This window comes from Triturus cristatus, chromosome 3_1 (assembly GCF_964204655.1).
Source record: "Triturus cristatus chromosome 3_1, aTriCri1.1, whole genome shotgun sequence".
Classification (NCBI taxonomy): Eukaryota; Metazoa; Chordata; class Amphibia; order Caudata; family Salamandridae; genus Triturus; species Triturus cristatus.
In genome coordinates this window covers 403,824,424-403,842,305 of record NC_140583.1, presented here as the reverse complement: position 1 = coordinate 403,842,305, position 17,882 = coordinate 403,824,424, and the positions used below count along the sequence as shown (strand labels likewise).

At 44.3% G+C, this 17,882-nt stretch overlaps 1 protein-coding gene across 1 annotated transcript in view; it reads right to left on the bottom strand.

The window, feature by feature from the left end:
- GLDN (gliomedin) overlaps window positions 1–17,882 on the bottom strand; it is a 429,338-nt gene that overhangs the window by 21,690 nt on the left and 389,766 nt on the right. Inside the window, exon 9 of the mRNA XM_085644191.1 lies at window positions 14,078–14,228. Coding sequence (XP_085500317.1) covers window positions 14,078–14,228 — 151 coding nt within the window. The remainder of the gene's footprint in view (window positions 1–14,077; window positions 14,229–17,882) is intronic.

Sequence of the window (17,882 nt, the reverse complement as noted above, 5' to 3'; positions counted from 1 at the left end):
ACTGCCCTATTATGCTGGAGAAAGGCCCTATCTTATACATCTACGGTGATCCCATACGCCGCGAACATTCCCATCCTAGGTATCCCTACACCGCAAGGCAGACTCATGAAGACCAGAATACGGGACTGGACAGACAATGGGGTTGAAGAAGTGGGAGCGTTCTTTGGGGATGGCACCATGCTGGATCACGACTCCTTCATGCAGGCCACGCGAGCACCCCCATGCTTATATCTCTTACACGCCACTGTGACGCATTACATCAGAACCGCATGGGCCCCACAGAGGAATGAACCCCCACAACATAATCTGGTACACCTATTATACTATATGGGACCCGGGGGGGCATTTAGTACGCTGGCTATACACTAGAGTCCGGGCACATGCAGCAATTGCACTTACCTCCTTTAGGGCACACTGGGTGGAGGACTCTAGAGTTGATAGCACAGATAAAGCATGGAAGAGTATGCTGGAGCACCCCAAAAAAGTATTGCGTAATGCGAAACTCAAATTTATTCAGACAATGATCCTTCATAGGTCATACCTCACCCCGAAAACGATACATTTCATGTTTCTGGATTCCCCCCACGGGTGCCCCCGCTGTAGAGGAGACGAGGTGGACTTTATCCATATGCTGTGGTCTTGCCCCTGCATACGGGGTAACTAGGGGAGAGTTCGCCACTCACGGACGGTAGTAACGCAACTTCCGGTCCCGGATGAGGCCCTGAACTGCCTGGTGGGCCTTCGTGGGTGCTCAGGGGTGCAAAAGGTGCGGTTAAAGTTCTTGGACCTAGCATTCATCTTAGCGATCAGAGTTCTCACTATGAGATGGAAGTCCCCCAGATGCCCGGCGGTCACTGTTTGGCAAACTGACATGCTTTAGTGGGGAAGGGCGGAGGGTGCAGCTCTTCGCAGAGAAGAAGAGAGAGGGCTGAGGAAGCAGCCCATCTCACTGGAGTGGGAGGCTATGATAATTGAACTGGAAACACTTGACCTGTCCCCTACACAAGCTACCCCGACCCAGTAATACGCAAGGAGCCTAGTGGCCTTTCGGAATCAGGCCCTGAGACCCGAGAAACTATGTTCTTGTCATGAAAATTACATTCCCTAGGAGAATAACGTACATAGACCACTTACGATTACCGTGTAAGTTGAAGTAAGAACGACCAGGAGTGGGGTAGGGAGGGCTGGGGGGGGGGGGGGGATAATGAGTTTGCATAAGTTCTTACCAGTTGAATGTTAATATACACAACTTTGTAATGATGCTAATGATATAACGTTTACACTGCTTGCTTGGTAGCATTATTATCACAGAATACGACCCTTGATCCTTTTTTCTTGTTTATAGCATATAGGACAATGGAAACAGAACTTCTGTGTGGGCATATATATTGTAATTGGTGTACTAAGGGAAAAGAACAAAACAGATTTTATCGAGTGAATCTCTCATATTCTATGCATCGGGTATATTGCGGTCATCAGTAAAGTGTTAAAAAAAAAAAAATACGCCATGAAGAGGTTAAACAGGGTAGGAGCTAAGACGCAAACCTGATTAAGCCCATTAGTGTCTGGGATGCATCTAGAAAGATTGGTTCCTGACCCCAACTTTACTTGTACCCAGGTGCCTGTGTGTAGCAAAATCAGCTGTTTCAAGAAGGCAGATGGAATCTTCCAGTTATTCAGTTTGTGCCACAAATTACCCCTGTCTATACGATCAAAAGCAGATCTATAATCAATAAAACTGAGAAAAATGTGCAACTTAGCCCTCTTTGTAGCATCAATTAACAAGGAGATGGCTAGAATATTGGTAGTAGTGCCAGTATGCTTGAAGAAACCTGTCTGGTTGAGAGGGATGACAGCGTTTTAGCTGTCCCAAGATGTTGAGTCCTCTAAGATGATCCTGGCAAAATATCTGTCATCATTACCAATAAGGGTTACCAATCTGTAGTTTTTTGCGTTGTTCTTATCGCCATGTTTATAAATTGGTGAAATGATGGAGCTCTTCTAAGAGGCTGGGATTGCCTCCTCTCTTATAATTTGCTGGAAGACTGGCACCAGGCCTTCTGCCCAGTAAGACGGGCCAGTTTGAATAAGGCAGGGGGTATGCCATTTGGGTCTGGTGCCCCCTCCAGTCTTCCTTTGGATATCTGCCTCATGATTTGATGTGCCGAGATTGCGAGCATAGATGTTACGGAGTTGCTGTGTGATTCATGAGTCGATGCCTCTTTGGCAACTCCTACACTGGTGTCCGCCTTCGGATCGCTGTTGAAATGTTCTCTCAGAAACCTCGCCCAGGCCCCCACTGTTAGATGTGAGCTGACTCCACAATAGGTGGGGTGTTAAGGTGTGTTGATCGTGCGCCAAAAGCGCGTACTGTTATTGCTCTTCTCATCATAGAGTAGCTTGGTCCATCTTCTTCCTCTTTCTTTAAAGACCAATATAGCTTTTTCCATTCCCTTTGAGTTGTCTCAGCTCCCTTTGCAAATTGACACCCGATGTATGAAAACTGAGCTTTATTAGTATTTTATTTATTTATTGGTTTCTTCAAAAACCTGATTTTTTCATACTGGACGTTAGTCGAAACACTTCCTGCATCCTAGGCCTGAGCTTCACCGAGGTAGCATGAGCTTCTCCTAATGCTTTTGTGAAATGCTCCCAAGCAGCTATAGGATTCATAGATTTGTGTGTTCTTTGTCTTTACTGATGCTGGCAGATTTTCTGGGGACCGGCTTTTACAATTGATCCTTTTATTATTCACTGTATAAATAGAGGCAAGAACCTCTACTGGAAGAGTAGGAATTAAGGCTTGTGCTTTAAGCGTAATTAGTTGTGGAAGGTGGTCACTATTATCCATCTCTCCTGAGTGGTAAGCAAGGATTTTAAAAAATAAGGGGAGACTTATGAATGTGAAATCTACTGTTGTGCTGGCTGTTGCTGTATGAAATGTTGCTGCTGGTGGGCAATATTCCGGAAACCGGCCATGCAAGGCCCAGAAACTTAGATTCTCAAGATCCCCCAGTAGTTTCTTAGCTAATTTCTTCTGCCTGCCCCCCCATTTATTGCCTGTCTGAAGTGGAATATGCCATTAAAATCATTGATTTACCAAAAAATCGTTATCGTCTATTATTTCCTGTAGGTGCAAATTGAAGTCCTACGTGATCATAAAGTCAGATGTTTCTTCCTCTTTTAGGATCTTTATTACCTCATCTACCAATAAGTTGGCTCCCCTGATTTTGTCTTTTGGGTGCAGATATATATTAAGTATCACCAGCTGCATGTCTTTGTTGTCACATTTGACTGTCGCTCTAACTGGATGCATCACATTTGCCGTAGAAGGCTTTTAGTCTAACTCGTTGATGTTGCTGATGCTTATTATTTGAGGTGGCTGAATCAGGCTCCTTTGTAGGCAGTGAGGTGGTGAACCATTAAACCCTGTAGATGACATGACTGGTCCAACCAAGTCTCCTGTTAAAAAATAACATCAAAAGATTGGATGTAGCGTAGCAGCTATGGGGTCTGATGTTTTGTTTCCCAAGCCATTTATATTCAAAGAGCATAGACGTAGGGCGTCCTTGCCGGTTTGTAAGTGGTTGCTACTGTGTTAGGGGTTAATACTTCAGCTGTTTATTACACTTGCTAACCAGGCCCAATCATGAGTAACTGTGACTCTTGTCGGGTTAGTTATGGCAATGTGGGGGGCTTGATTTAGTTGTGTATGAAGGGGAGGCACTTCGGGCACATTTTAATACAGAATAGATGTGCTTTGTGAAATGGTTGCGGTGGGATCCTGAGTTTACTTGATTCTTATGGAATGGTAGTGGTGAGATCCTGAGTTTACTTGATTTCTAATTGGCAGTGGCTAGGGATGACCAGGATTGTGATTAGAGAACAGCTTGATCCCTCAGAGTATTAGTTGCTCTTGTTCATTCAAGACCCTCCTGGTTGTACCTGATGATGCCCAAGTAGCTTTAGTTGCTTTGTTGCTGAGGTGGTTATTGACTTCCGCAAATTCCATAGATAACAGATCAGATGATTTTAGAACCTCCTGCCTGTTGATATCTGTTAGTAGCAGTACAATGTTCCCCCTATTTGGGATCTCACTTTGGCCTTTGGACTCGTATTCAGGTAAAAAGAGGGTGGCACTTGTTTCCGCCTGACCCTGCAATGAGTTAGACATATTTGATTGTTCAGTGCTCAGGCGGGGCAATGGTGTTATCAGTGTGACGGACAGATTGGAAAAGATATTGGTTACTGGGACTGACAGTGTATCCCCAGATGATAAAGGTGCTGTTAAACCCCCTGGAGATGTTTGGGTTGATTGTATCACATAATATGCTTTAGTTTTTATTATTGGTCTTATGCTTGTTCTAGCTGCCCTCACTGGAGTGGGTACTGCTTCTGGTGAGACCCTTTGTGCCCCGTGACCGTGGTTAGGTCAAAGGCCCCCCGTTAGTTGACCACCTCGCCAGATGGACTGCGCTTGGCAAACTGCTTGGGAGGTTAAAAGGATAAATCCCGCTGTAAGATTGCTTCATTGGCTCACAGATGGAATGATGCAGTTTCCGGGATTGAACCTCCTCCATTAGACAACACTTTATTTTTGGTTGCCTCAATACTTGTGTCTGGAGAGGCTCGGCTAGATGTGTCTTGGGCACATGATGCTGTTTCAGTTAAGAGCTGTGGAGTTGGACTTCTGGTTGTTTGAATTGTAGAACCGGCTTGAAAATAGGCTCTAATGTCAGCCTTCTTTTTTCTGCATTTCCTTCTTTGTTTCTGTTGTGCCGGAGGGCGCAGTTGTCCGGGCTCCTTCGTTCAGGGATTGAAGTGGCAACCCTCATGGTGACTGAACCCTCAAGGGGGAAGCCAGCTGAGCGAGGATCTTAAGCTCTTTGCTTCCCATATTGGTCTGAAGATTATTGACTTGAAGTTGAGCACGTTCCATACTTAGTCCTCCCATTTGAGCTTCCTGCACAGTTGAGTCCGAAGCAGAAGTAGTTGTCTCTCTCCCTGAAGGCAGGGCATCTTGGGAGGGAGCCGCTGAAGGTTTAGTTGATTGCTCTATATCCGTCAGAAGGTCACCCAACATAGAAGGCGGGGTTGATAATTTCTCCACAATTGGGACGAAAGTACAGCTTACTTGTGATAACTGTGTGTCGGTTTGATCCCGCCTAATAAGATTATTTAGATCAGCAAGTTTCCCATTGATTTTGGGGATGAAAGTAGCCCAATTTAAGGATTGAGGGTTGCATATCCATTTTATCTGATTGATATACTGTAAGGCGTTGACTAGGAGCTGCATGGTATTCAATAGCGATGCCCATGTAGTATCCATCTCATGTTGTTTCTCCTGTTTAAAATGATTTTTAATAGTCTGACTGTTTTTCTCCAAGGGAGATTAGGTGTACATGAAGCTACCAATTCTTCCCATTCTTGCGTGGTGAAGTGAGGAAGTGTCAGTCTGAGGCCTGGATGTGTGCTTTCCGTTGAGACAGAGCATTATTAGTGCTACTGAAAGGAACAAAGCTTGGACCTTGAAGAGCTGCCTTATAATGTGGTTTGTAATTGGAGCTAGAAGAAGAGGCTTGCCTGGGGCTGGAGTGTAAGGTGGCGAAGTTAGAGGCTTTGACATGAAAATTAGAGGCTCGTTATTTAGTTGATTATTGTCGTCCATTATTAGCTCATTTCCTACATCCCACTGTGTGGATTTCCCACTTGTCGATGTGAGAAGACAGGAGCATCAGCTGATAATCGCCACTGCTGGATCCCAGCCTGTCGATAAGTCCCCCATTGGGTTGGACTCCTGCTTCCTCAGTTTCTTTGAGTGGCCCTTTCTTGCTTGGACTTTTGTTTCTCACCCTGGTAGACATCCCCTCCATGCCATCGATTTCTTCATTAGATTCCACTTTAGCACCAGGCACTGCTGTTTCCTCAGCGTTCTTTCTGTTCACCTTCCTTGCAGACAATGCTGTTCCAGCATGCTCATTGTTTCCAGTAGAGACCAATAAAGTAGCAAGTAGCGGTTTCATTTTCTATTGGTCTCGTGAGGCCTTCAGAAACCATGTTGAAGTGATCCACGACCACTGACAGTGGAGATGGGAACCCATTTACCCCATCATTACTTAAGCATAGCACTGAACCAGCATCTTTTAATAAAGTGAATTTAGTGTATATCTTTGCTGCTAGCTTGATGTTACAGTCGTTAGTACTGTCTCCAGAGCAGACTCTTCAGGCGTGGGGGCAATAAGATCCTCCCCGATGTGAGCCTTTTTTTTGCTAGTGCTTCTTGCCTTCTGGTGTCTCCTTTTCTTTTGTTAGCTGCTGAGGGGGCCTGATGCCTTACTCTGCTGATCTCATTGTTCCCAGTCCATGTCCACCGGTGCGAGATGTAGCTTTTGACTTATATTATCCAATTATCTGAGCACTTAAAGCGTTGGTGAACAGCTAGACCCACTAGTACTTGTTAAATACTTGTTAAGGGTGGTGGTGGCGGCAGGGCTGGCAGAAGGGCAGTGGCCAGTCTAAAGGGACTAGGAGTGCAGAGCTCTGTCTGTCTATTAAGTGTGTCCTGGCTTTGATGTTGATAGATGCCAATAGCTGTCACAAGTAGTTAATTAATGTTTATGTTCAGGTAGGACTGAGGGAACCAGAAGAATCGTGTGTAAGCAGATGGTGTTGCTCCAGACTGCCTGCCCCCAACTGGCCGCTAGGGGCTAACTGAAACCAATCACAGTCCAAGAGAAGTGTTCACCTCCGTTAACTTCGCTGAATCCATGCAGTTCCACCTGCCTGTGCAGACTTAAAGGCACAGTTATTTCTGCAAGTAGATCCCCTCCACTGAGGTGCTCGGTAAACGCTGTGGGGATTATAGAGTCAATGTAGGGACACTCCTTCATTGAGGGATAAGCGGGGTGGAAAGCCACATCGCAGCCTAGTACGGCAGCTTCTGTCATTTTCCGCTGTCTCCTCTAGCCATGTAAGCCCTAACGGCAACCAAACCGAATCTCTCCTCTGCCCTACAAGAATGGGACACACTGCAGGCGTGCACCTCACCCTGCCCTGCCCCACCACACCATGGCAGAGCTCACCTCTTCTCAATTGTTCACAGCTTCCCAAGCCGGAGACCGTCCTGACGTATCACTGGGGGCAGGGAGATAGATGGTCGAACAGGTCAAGAAAAAGTCGGCCCCACAGCACAGTTTCCACGGCCAAGCACAAGACCTCGACCAAGGGACAATGATTGGCGGTCAGCCAGACAGTGAGGGGCAAGGGGTGAGATGAGGCGGCGGATGGTCGAACGGTTAGGAGAAAGTCGACCCCACAGCACAACACAGCTTCCATGGCCCAGCCCAAGACCCTGACCGAGGGGACAGCGATTGGTGGCCAGCCATACGGCGAGGAGATGAGATGAGGCAGGGAGGCGAAGTGAGGTGGGCGGCAAGTCAGCTCCGACAGTGCCGCACTGCAACGTAACGTAATGCAATATTTGCAACTGTGAATTTTGAAAGAAGTGGTAGCTTCTCCAGTGGAGAGTTTTGTAATGTGATCCTTTTTCCATAAGCATGCTGCATGTCTGTTCCAGTCTATGCCTGTGAGTGATTGGGAAACGTGTGAGCCAGGTGCATTTGGGGTGAGTGTTGCCACAACGTGTTGCAGCATTGCTCCTCCTAATGTATTTTTTTCTTGTTGTTTTAATAATTTAATACGTTTCTATATTCCACAATTTAGGCAGGCTAATCTGAGTCTTTCTCTTGTGAGCAGGGGGCGAGGAATTGTACCAGGTAAGGTGAGCAGAGGCAAGCAAGATCACAGCGGTTTCTCAATGCTTATGTTTTTTTGTGGTAAACCTGCATTCTAGAAGAGAAGGTTGGTGAGCAGGAAACCCTGCCCACGAGTAATGGCTCATTGGATAGTCAAGCTGATGCATGATAGTGGTGCAGCATGCACAGGGAAGGTGTATTTTTGGACTCACTGGGTGAAAGTTCCTTCTTTGTAGCATGGCTAACTCAAGACGTGTGAAGGAAGCTTAGGGGGAGCAAGGGACTCTATTTCTAATTAGCACAAAGGGTACCCTGATACTGTCTCTTTGTTTTCCTAGCAAAGGGCCTAAGCGAGTTCACACAGCCTAATTGGACCAGCCACCCAAGCTGAGTTGCACTCTTTCAAGAAGTTTTTGGAAGCAGTGAAGGCCTACTTTATCAACTGGGCATTACAGAAGGTATTTCAGGCCCGGGGTTAGGGACAGAGCCCAAGCCCCCCACGAACCTCCCCAAGAGTGCATGAAAAGTGCACTATAATGATTACCTTATAGCACCTGGGAAGATAGTGCCTCCCCACTAGCTATACCTAATGCTGAGTGGGTGGTCAGTCAAGTGTCATAAATCCTCACTGGGGGCATACGTCCATGGGTTCCGTTAATAATACCAATGTGGGTATGATGGGTCAGAGCAATACAGTAACTATTTCGATGCTACAGGGCGATAGCAACCCAACAACACTAGCTACAAAAACCCCAACTCAGAAGTCCATGCCTGCATTAAAGGTATTATTGCCAATGCAGTCGGCATCAAGTTAGTTGCAGTCTGGAATCGGGAGAATCCTCCACAAAAGCACAGAGGGTCCACACATCAGTGGATCCAGTGTAATGATTGGGGTCAACAAAGAGTTGGTTGGGAGTTTCAGTAGCCCAGCAGGCCAGGTTTTATTGCAATTGTCAATGCCACTAAGCCTCCTGCTGCAGGCTACGACCAGCAACTCCAAAAACTAGCCAAATGCTGTTCGACAGAAGCTCGCCTACCTTGGTCCTTTTTTCTGCAATAGCATAGCAAGTCCCAATGGATATAAGAGAAAAATACACAAAGAAGAGTTCTGTGGTATTTGATTACTGCAGGGGTGGTTCCCAGGGAAGAGAAAGTTGGTGGAGAATGGTGAAGCGAAATTTAAGAAGGTGTGGGTGGAGTGGTCACTAAAGAACTGGTTTAAAGGTGTTTCCATAGATTCAGCAGTCTGAGAAATTCCATGTGTTAGTTCTCTTTTGTGTTGACCTTAATTCATAGTGCCACATCTGAATTCTCTGGGTTAGCATTGCTCCAAAATGACAAAAAAAATTGGAAAATGAAGGCAATTAGGCTAAACATTACATGAGGCCAGAGGCAAATAAATAAACATCACATGGAATTTAACATGGTATATGCTTCCCAACGCTATCCTGATACCTTTCTTACAGACAGGGAGGGAGGAGACAAGAAAACTGCCTCCTGGCAGTACAACAGGAAAGAGTGCAAGAATGGGCCGTCTGCAGGTGAAATCATCTTTCCTTCTATTGCGTCATTCAAGGCCACCCACTCAAAAAAGCACAGGTCTCCAAAAGAGCACTTGGCACAAAAAGGACATTGATGGCTTCATTGAAAAACAACATCTTCCATACACTTCTACATCTTAGCACACTTGCTTGGGAGATATAAAAACTTTCAAAATGCACATCTTCTATACTATAGTTTTAGGGACTGTTTCCACACCCCCTCCAATGCTCCTCGTGTGATAAAGAGGTCAGAGTTAGTCAGGGAAAAAAACATAAGGATGTGCGGGCCAGTAAAGTGTCAGCCCCTTTTGATAAGCCATTTCTTGACGGCCTGGTTTGCTCCCTGCTATGATTAGTACCAAATAAGGAACCAGGCAGCTTCTGCCTAATTCACAATCTTTTCTTACTGATGGACCACAGTCAGTCAATGATGGCCTCTCACAAGATTTGTACAGTGCAGCTTACCTCCTTTGATGAGGCCATCGAAAAATGTATAGTGAACTATACAAATCTTACCTCCATAGTACCTCCAATAGCTGGGCCCCGGGCCCTTGATAGCAAAGTTACACATGTAAGCTTCTAGTTACTTCCCATTTAAGGGTAAACACTAAGAGGACCTATGCATGCCTATGGACTGCTCCATCGCGTTTATGCATTATGAAGCTTTCAGTCACTTCTTGGAGTGGGTTACAGATGTGGTGTCCTCAGCAGAAATAGCTTAATATTTGGAGGATTTTCTGTTCATTGTGCCTTTAGGATCTCTGGCGTGTAAACATGTGTTGCAGGATTTACAAAAGCTCACGTAGGCATTGCGAGTGTTGCTAGCCAGGGAAAACACGGGGGTCCCCCAACCATGCTGTCCTTTCTGGGAGTTGAAAAACACTCAGTGGCTGGAGGTTGTAGGCTACTACAAGCCGAAGTCTCTCCCTTCAGGGCCTCTCTAGAGGCATGCCAGGCAGCCCCAGGTTCACACTTTCCCAGTTACAGATGCTGGTGCTCAGAGATATCCCAATGGAGTGAGTCTTCTCGAAAATTATATCTGGTTTCCAGTCCAAGAGATTGTCCTGAGAAATTAGAGAGGACCACATCATTTACTATTCCTTGAACACTTTAATCACAGTTATTTGGCCTCAGCCAGTGCAATGGAGCACAGACATGGCAGGGTGTGTGTGCTTTGGAGCCATTTTCGTTAACAGGTGGTGCATGCAACATTGGACTGTGGAGTGGGAGGCAACAGGTTACACCAGAAACATAACTCTCCTGGAGCTTTTCCCCATCATAATGGCACTGCAGTATGGGCGCTGTTGTTAGCAAACAGAAATCTAATGTTTTGGTCAGAGAACTAAAGAATTAAGTGGAAGTTTGTTCTGAGATGACTACAATATATGGTTGCTAATTGCCGTCAAAATATATTTTAGTGCAATCATGTTCTGGGGGTTAAAAGCAATGTGGTTAAATCTTTATCGCACGTCTCCTTTCAAGCTAGCAGAGTTCAGAACCCAGCTACCAGGAGCAAAGAGATGCCACCATTTCCAATGGACTTGTTGCCCCATTGTCCCTGAACTGATCTTGGTGGTGCTAGCCCCGATATCCAAGTATGTGTATGAAGCAGCATGGTGGTTTCTTGAAGGGTTCCTTGAGCCAGACTATTGTTGGGTACAGTTTAAAGCGGTTGGTGTCCTGAAATTTCTGACAAAACAGAGAGAAGGCAGCATGTTTGTGGCTTTAGTCAAGAAGCAGTTGGGAGTCACACTGAGAAAATGACAAGTAATTCATGTTTGCCACACAGCCCATGTTCCTGATCTCTGCTCTTAAATTTAAACTAGAATTGTGAGTATTTTTTAAAGGAATAATTCGTTTATTTATCCATCCGGCACTCTTATTAACGTTTTCTGGTAATTTCGTCTTATTTATGGTGTGCTGCTCCCTCTTTTAGTGTTTTGTCTAGGAACACTATTTATGAAACATGAAATCAGGGGAAAGTGACGTCTCTCACTTCCAAGTAGCAGGTGCGCACAATTATCCTTAGACCCGTTAAGGTCTAGTCATATTTAATCTGTTTTATAAAGAAATCCATTTAATCCATTGTGTTTATGTTCATTTCATTTATTATTCTTATTCTTCAAATTGTCACGTTTACTCATTTCTTTAGTAAAGCAACTAAATCTTTTTACATATTCACATGTTCACACTACCCAATGCATTTCGGGTCAATGAAAAAGACCCTTCTTCAGGGGTCTGTAACAGAAAAATAAAGGAAATATAATGAGCAATTCAGTCGTCTAATCATACTCTTTCAGTATTTGACTCTATATAATATACAAAAATTGTCAATGTATCTCGTTTATAATAAGGTTTTCATTATTCTGTCAGTTGGCGAAGTCTAAAAATCTTTACAACTCTATACCTTGAAAATCCAGTGCCTGTATTACCCCTGTCAATGTTTAAATAAAACACCTGAAAAGATAATCCTAATGAAATAAAGTTCGTGCTAACTACAATTCATTAACATTCAAATTGCAAAAAATATATCTGAAAAATGAAGACTAAAAGCTAACATATCTAAAAGATGAAGGCTGAAAGCTAGCGTAACTATTCTTTGCAAGTCTGCCGGTTACTTACTTCCATGTGCAACACGAAGTTCCCAACTCTCCTTCAATGCGAGTTCAGTTTACAAAACAGCCCTAGTGTGTGATATTTATACATGACTTAATTGGTTGAAAGCATGATGACACATCGTGCCTACAGCCAATCATATGTAGTGGTTACCAGAACCTATCAGATTCTCTTATTCGTGTAGGTGAAGCTCCCGCCTAATTTCAACCTATCAAGAATCACTTGTCAATTACACAAATGTTGTTGTAACTCGGTAGAGGCGCGCTCATTGGTCGCTCCTTTACGAAGTCAAAAACAAATTATACCTATAGTAATGGTGATTCTACATAAAGAATAAATAAATAAATGTTGTGGAAAACGAACCATTATTATAAAAATTAGAATTTAAACATTCTTCAACAGATAATAATAAATTCGAACTACTGATATCTATAGTAAATGACCAGTTTTGTCAAACATCTTCAAAGGTGTTCTCTATGCAGGATGGCAAACAATATATCCTCACAGGTTTTACAAAAAACACGATAGTTCAATTCTGTCATTAATTCCTTCCGGTTGCATGCTCGCCATTTTTCTGATCCAAAAATATTCTGCTCTTAATCTCTGTTTGTGAGTGTCCATCGATGAGTTTGGTTTGATCACTTCTAATATGGTGAATTGTAATTGCGCAATGTTGTGTCCAGCCTCTATCCAATGCATAGCCAATGTGGACTTGCGGTTTTTATTTCTTATATTGCTTTTATGTTCTGTGATCCTGATTTTTATTTTTCGTTCCGTCTGCCCCACGTATAATTTACCACAGGGGCATTTTATTCCATAAATCACTCCTTTTGTGTCACACGTGCTTGAATGTAAGAGTGGAATCATTTGTCCAGTCATCGGATGTCTGAATTGTTGACCAGTTATCACATTATTGCAATGTGTACAGTTCTCGCATCTTTTCATGCCTTTGTGAATCGTCTTAACATCTTGATTTGTAAACTGAACTCGCATTGAAGGAGAGTTGGGAACTTCGTGTTGCACATGGAAGTAAGTAACCGGCAGACTTGCAAAGAATAGTTACGCTAGCTTTCAGCCTTCATCTTTTAGATATGTTAGCTTTTAGTCTTCATTTTTCAGATATATTTTTTGCAATTTGAATGTTAATGAATTGTAGTTAGCACGAACTTTATTTCATTAGGATTATCTTTTCAGGTGTTTTATTTAAACATTGACAGGGGTAATACAGGCACTGGATTTTCAAGGTATAGAGTTGTAAAGATTTTTAGACTTCGCCAACTGACAGAATAATGAAAACCTTATTATAAACGAGATACATTGACAATTTTTGTATATTATATAGAGTCAAATACTGAAAGAGTATGATTAGACGACTGAATTGCTCATTATATTTCCTTTATTTTTCTGTTACAGACCCCTGAAGAAGGGTCTTTTTCATTGACCCGAAATGCATTGGGTAGTGTGAACATGTGAATATGTAAAAAGATTTAGTTGCTTTACTAAAGAAATGAGTAAACGTGACAATTTGAAGAATAAGAATAATAAATGAAATGAACATAAACACAATGGATTAAATGGATTTCTTTATAAAACAGATTAAATATGACTAGACCTTAACGGGTCTAAGGATAATTGTGCGCACCTGCTACTTGGAAGTGAGAGACGTCACTTTCCCCTGATTTCATATTTTTTAAAGGAGTCTGAGCTGCTGAAAAGCAGAACATGATGTGTTGATGGCAGTGGTAAATGCTGTCTGAGGTAACTACCACTGGATATATTTGCCATCAGCTGGAGTGACACAGAGCAAAGTGGTACTTTACTACCAGTAGAATTTCTTCCCAAAAGAAGCCCTGAGTTATGCAATTTAAGCTCATTATTGGTGTTACTATCAGTACTAGTGCAAGGGCGATAATGAGGTGCAATTATACTTTATGAAATGTGGAAATCTTGAAAAGCATTATTAAATGAATGTATAGATTCTGCAAGTCAGTGAATACAAATTTGTAAAATACTAATTATCAACATTGTTGAGTGGACAATCAGGATCTTGCACAGCAAGACAAGACCTTGACTTTCTCGCCTTAAATATCATATTATATATGAGATTAGTATAGTTATTTTTTTCAAAAGAGGATTAAAAAGATAATTTGTAAACACTTCACATACCTCACAATAGTGTCTGATCCTCCTTTGTGGTAGTAGAGTGATTGATTAAAAACTGCATGGCCACATCCAAGGAAGAGCCACCTCAACTTTATGGTTTTATAGTCATCATTCAGGAGTGCTGTTGAATTCTGATACTCTTTTATGTTGTGGCCTGTGTGAACATATAAAATGTCTTCTGGTTAGAAGCAACACAATGGGTTAACACCAATGTGACAGCTTTATCTCAGGAGTAAACGGTGTAAGAGATTGGATGGAACTAGGTGCTGCCAAGACCGGTCCCTGAAAAACTCCTTGACATTGGTAAGCGCCACAAAGCAGGTAATAGGGTACATGTGAATGGCCACTGATAATGGACAGCATAAATTGAAAACAGAGTTCTCTTGTGTCAGTTCTGAGGAACAGCCGAGACAGAGATCACACGTAAATTTGTATGCATACTGGATCACTTTCACAATTGTTTGCTGATGCCTAGGGGTTCTTTGTATTAAAGACAATGAAACTCACCCATTCATTTGTTAAGATTATAAGGCTTCTATAGAAAAGCCTCACTAACATACTTGCATTGTAGGTTCTCTGTAGAGAGTGGCGAAACACGGTGGGAGGAGTGACTTCATTCTGAGTGACATCATAGATAAAGCTCACGTTGTTTATTTGATGTCACTCAGCAGTCGTCAATGAAAAATAATACCCACTATTCACTATTACCCATCTATAATTCTATATATCCTCTAACTGCACCATACATACAGAAATGTCTATAATTGACAAGCAATGAGAAGTGAGGGATCTTTTTAGTGGTTTGGACGACAAAGTTGTCATATATTTAGATACATGCTGTGAAGATGCCTAGAATACGGTCGCTCTCCGCGCTAGCGGACGCGCTTTGCGGAAGCGCCTCGTTCAGCGCGGAGTCACGCCGAGTCAGCCCGTCTGCGCCCGTCCTCAGCGCGGAGTCACGCCGAGTCAGCCCGTCTGCGCCCGTCCTCAGCGCGGAGTCACGCCGAGTCAGCCCGTCTGCGCCCGTCCTCAGCGCGGAGTCACGCCGAGTCAGCCCGTCTGCGCCCGTCCTCAGCGCGGAGTCACGCCGAGTCAGCCCGTCTGCGCCCGTCCGCGCTGAGGACGGGCTGCAGGACGGGCTGTCCCTCATTATTATGCCCTTCGACAATCAGACTCAGGGTGGTCGTAAGTACATCTACTCTTCCACGACATTACTGTCTTTTCGACCTTGTACCCCCATATCTTGTTCCTTGTGCATTCTGCCTTGCCATTATTTCACTTGTGTTGGTTGTGGCTTCACTACTGGTAAAATGCAGCTCTCCAAGACACAGCAGAGCGTTAAGCACTATAGGGGAAAAAGAAAGCCCACCAAGGGCCCTATCACCTCCCCGTCCCCTCTCCATTTCTGGAGCCTAAATTGTAGATCGCTCCCTAGGAACAAACTAAACATCTTCGATTTTATCACTGAGGAATCACCTGACGCTCTGTTCCTGACCGAGACTTGGATTCAGGCCAGCTCGGGTCCGGACATTGCCGCAGCCGTCCCTCCTAACTATGTTGTGCTGCATCAGGACAGACCCTTAGGTAAAGGTGGTGGAATTGCAATCATTTATAAATCTATCTATCAATGTAAACTGGAACCTCTACATCTCCCAGGTAGTGAGGCTGCACTGTTCAAATTGACGATTAATCCTCGAATGATGCTCTCCGGTCTGCTAATTTATCGGCCGCCCGGAAATGCCGCACCTTGGATTCCCTCACTTATTGATTGCTTATCAGCAACACTACTAAAATCTAATAATTTCACCATTCTTGGTGATTTAAACATTCACTTCGATGATGTTAACAACCCCCTCAATAAAGTCCTTCTTTCTGACCTTGAGGTTTTTAACCTCAAACTCTGTAACTCTGGAGCCACTCATAATGCTGGCCATCTTTTGGATCCAATCATCTCTACTCTCTCATTTGACTGTACCCACTCTGCCCGCCCGCTTGTCTGGTCTGATCACTATGCGGTTCACTTTGTACTACCACCTGCTTTATACTCTGCCAGGGTCCATGCGGATGAAATTAAATCATCGTATCGCTGGGACAAGCTCAATATAGCCGATTTTAACCTGCGTCTAACTGAGTCTATTCCATCCTCCATCAATACTGACCAGAATCTGAATGTTTCCATCTCTGATTGGCTGATAGATGCAGTATCGACTCTTGTCCCTCAATCCAGGAGCAAACATAGATCCTTGCGCCCACCAGCACCCTGGTATTCAGAGGAGCTGAAAATCCAACGCTCCAAATGCAAAGCCCTGGAGAGGAAATGGAGGGCGTCCTATTCAGCTTCCTCTAAAGTGATCTACAAAGAAGAATTAAAACTCTATCATTCAAACTGCAAACGTGCTAAGGCCTCCTACACTGTTTCCACAATCACTTCAGTGCAAAACTGTCCCCGAACTCTTTTTGCCACAGTTAAAAAACTCACAGGAGCTGATACTGTCCCCGCACTGCCGGCTTTAGATGCCACACAATGTAATGCCATTGCAGACTTTTTTGTATCTAAGGTTGAGGGCATCCATCAATCTCTTGCTTCCCTTCCCTCTCCAACTGATTCCTCTCTACACGGTCCGTATTGTAATACCTCCACCCCCCCCACTGAGTTTATTTTCAACTGGACACCATTTGACGACTCTTCTTTCCTATCCTGCTTAAAAAGCATCAGGTCTGGATCTCCGCGGGACCCAGTCCCCATGAAGATACTCAAACAACTTGACCTTGAACCACGAAGATTCCCAATGAGGCTATTAAACGTCTCGCTTACCGAATCTCGAGTGGAACAGGACTGGAAACATGCCATGGTCGTCCCCCTGCTTAAAAAATCTGGTGCTGACATCACAAATCTTGCCAACTTCAGGCCTATATCCCTGCTGCCAGCCTGTTCTAAAATCCTAGAACGCCATGTTAACACCCAGCTTAATGAGTTTGTTGAAAACATGGGATATCTCCATCCGTCCCAATCAGGCTTTCGCGCTAATTACTCCACCGAATCCGCACTCCTAGGGGTAACTGAGCGACTCCGACACGGTATCGATGGCGGTGAGACCTTTGCGCTGATTCTTCTTGACTTAAGCGCTGCTTTCGATACCGTGTCCCACTCCATCCTATTGGAGTCTCTCGGTTCCCTCGGTGTTGCTGGATCTGCGCTCGCCTGGGTGTCCTCATTTCTTAATGAGCGCACCTTTCAGGTTTTCTCAAACAAAGCTGAATCTGCGATTCATTCCTCTGCCTACGGCGTCCCCCAAGGGTCTATACTGAGCCCTCTGTTGTTCAATATTTACATCAGACCACTTGCTTCCATCGTAGAGGACGCCGGTCTGTCTATATACTCATACGCAGACGACACGCAGATTGTGTTCTCTTTGTCTAGCAGCAGGGCTCAGGACACCTCTGCCCTCAAAATCGGCCTCTCTCGCGTTGCAGCTTGGATGCAAATGCATCTGTTAAAGCTCAACGGAGACAAGACCGAGGTGATCATACTAGGCAAACAAAAAGATCTCTGGGGTCCACGACATTGGCCCAGTGACATGGGTCCTCTGCCTACCCCCGTGCCTGTTGCTCGCAACCTCGGTGTCCTAATCGACGACAAACTCTCGATGAGGCAGCAGGCAACTAAGGTCGCTGCGATCTGCTTTAACACCCTTCGCTGGTTGCAAAAGATCATATGGATGCTGCCTGAGTCCACTCGTAGAACTGTCGTACAGGCCCTTGTGATGTCCCATATCGACTATGGCAATGTGCTTTATCTAGGAGCAGA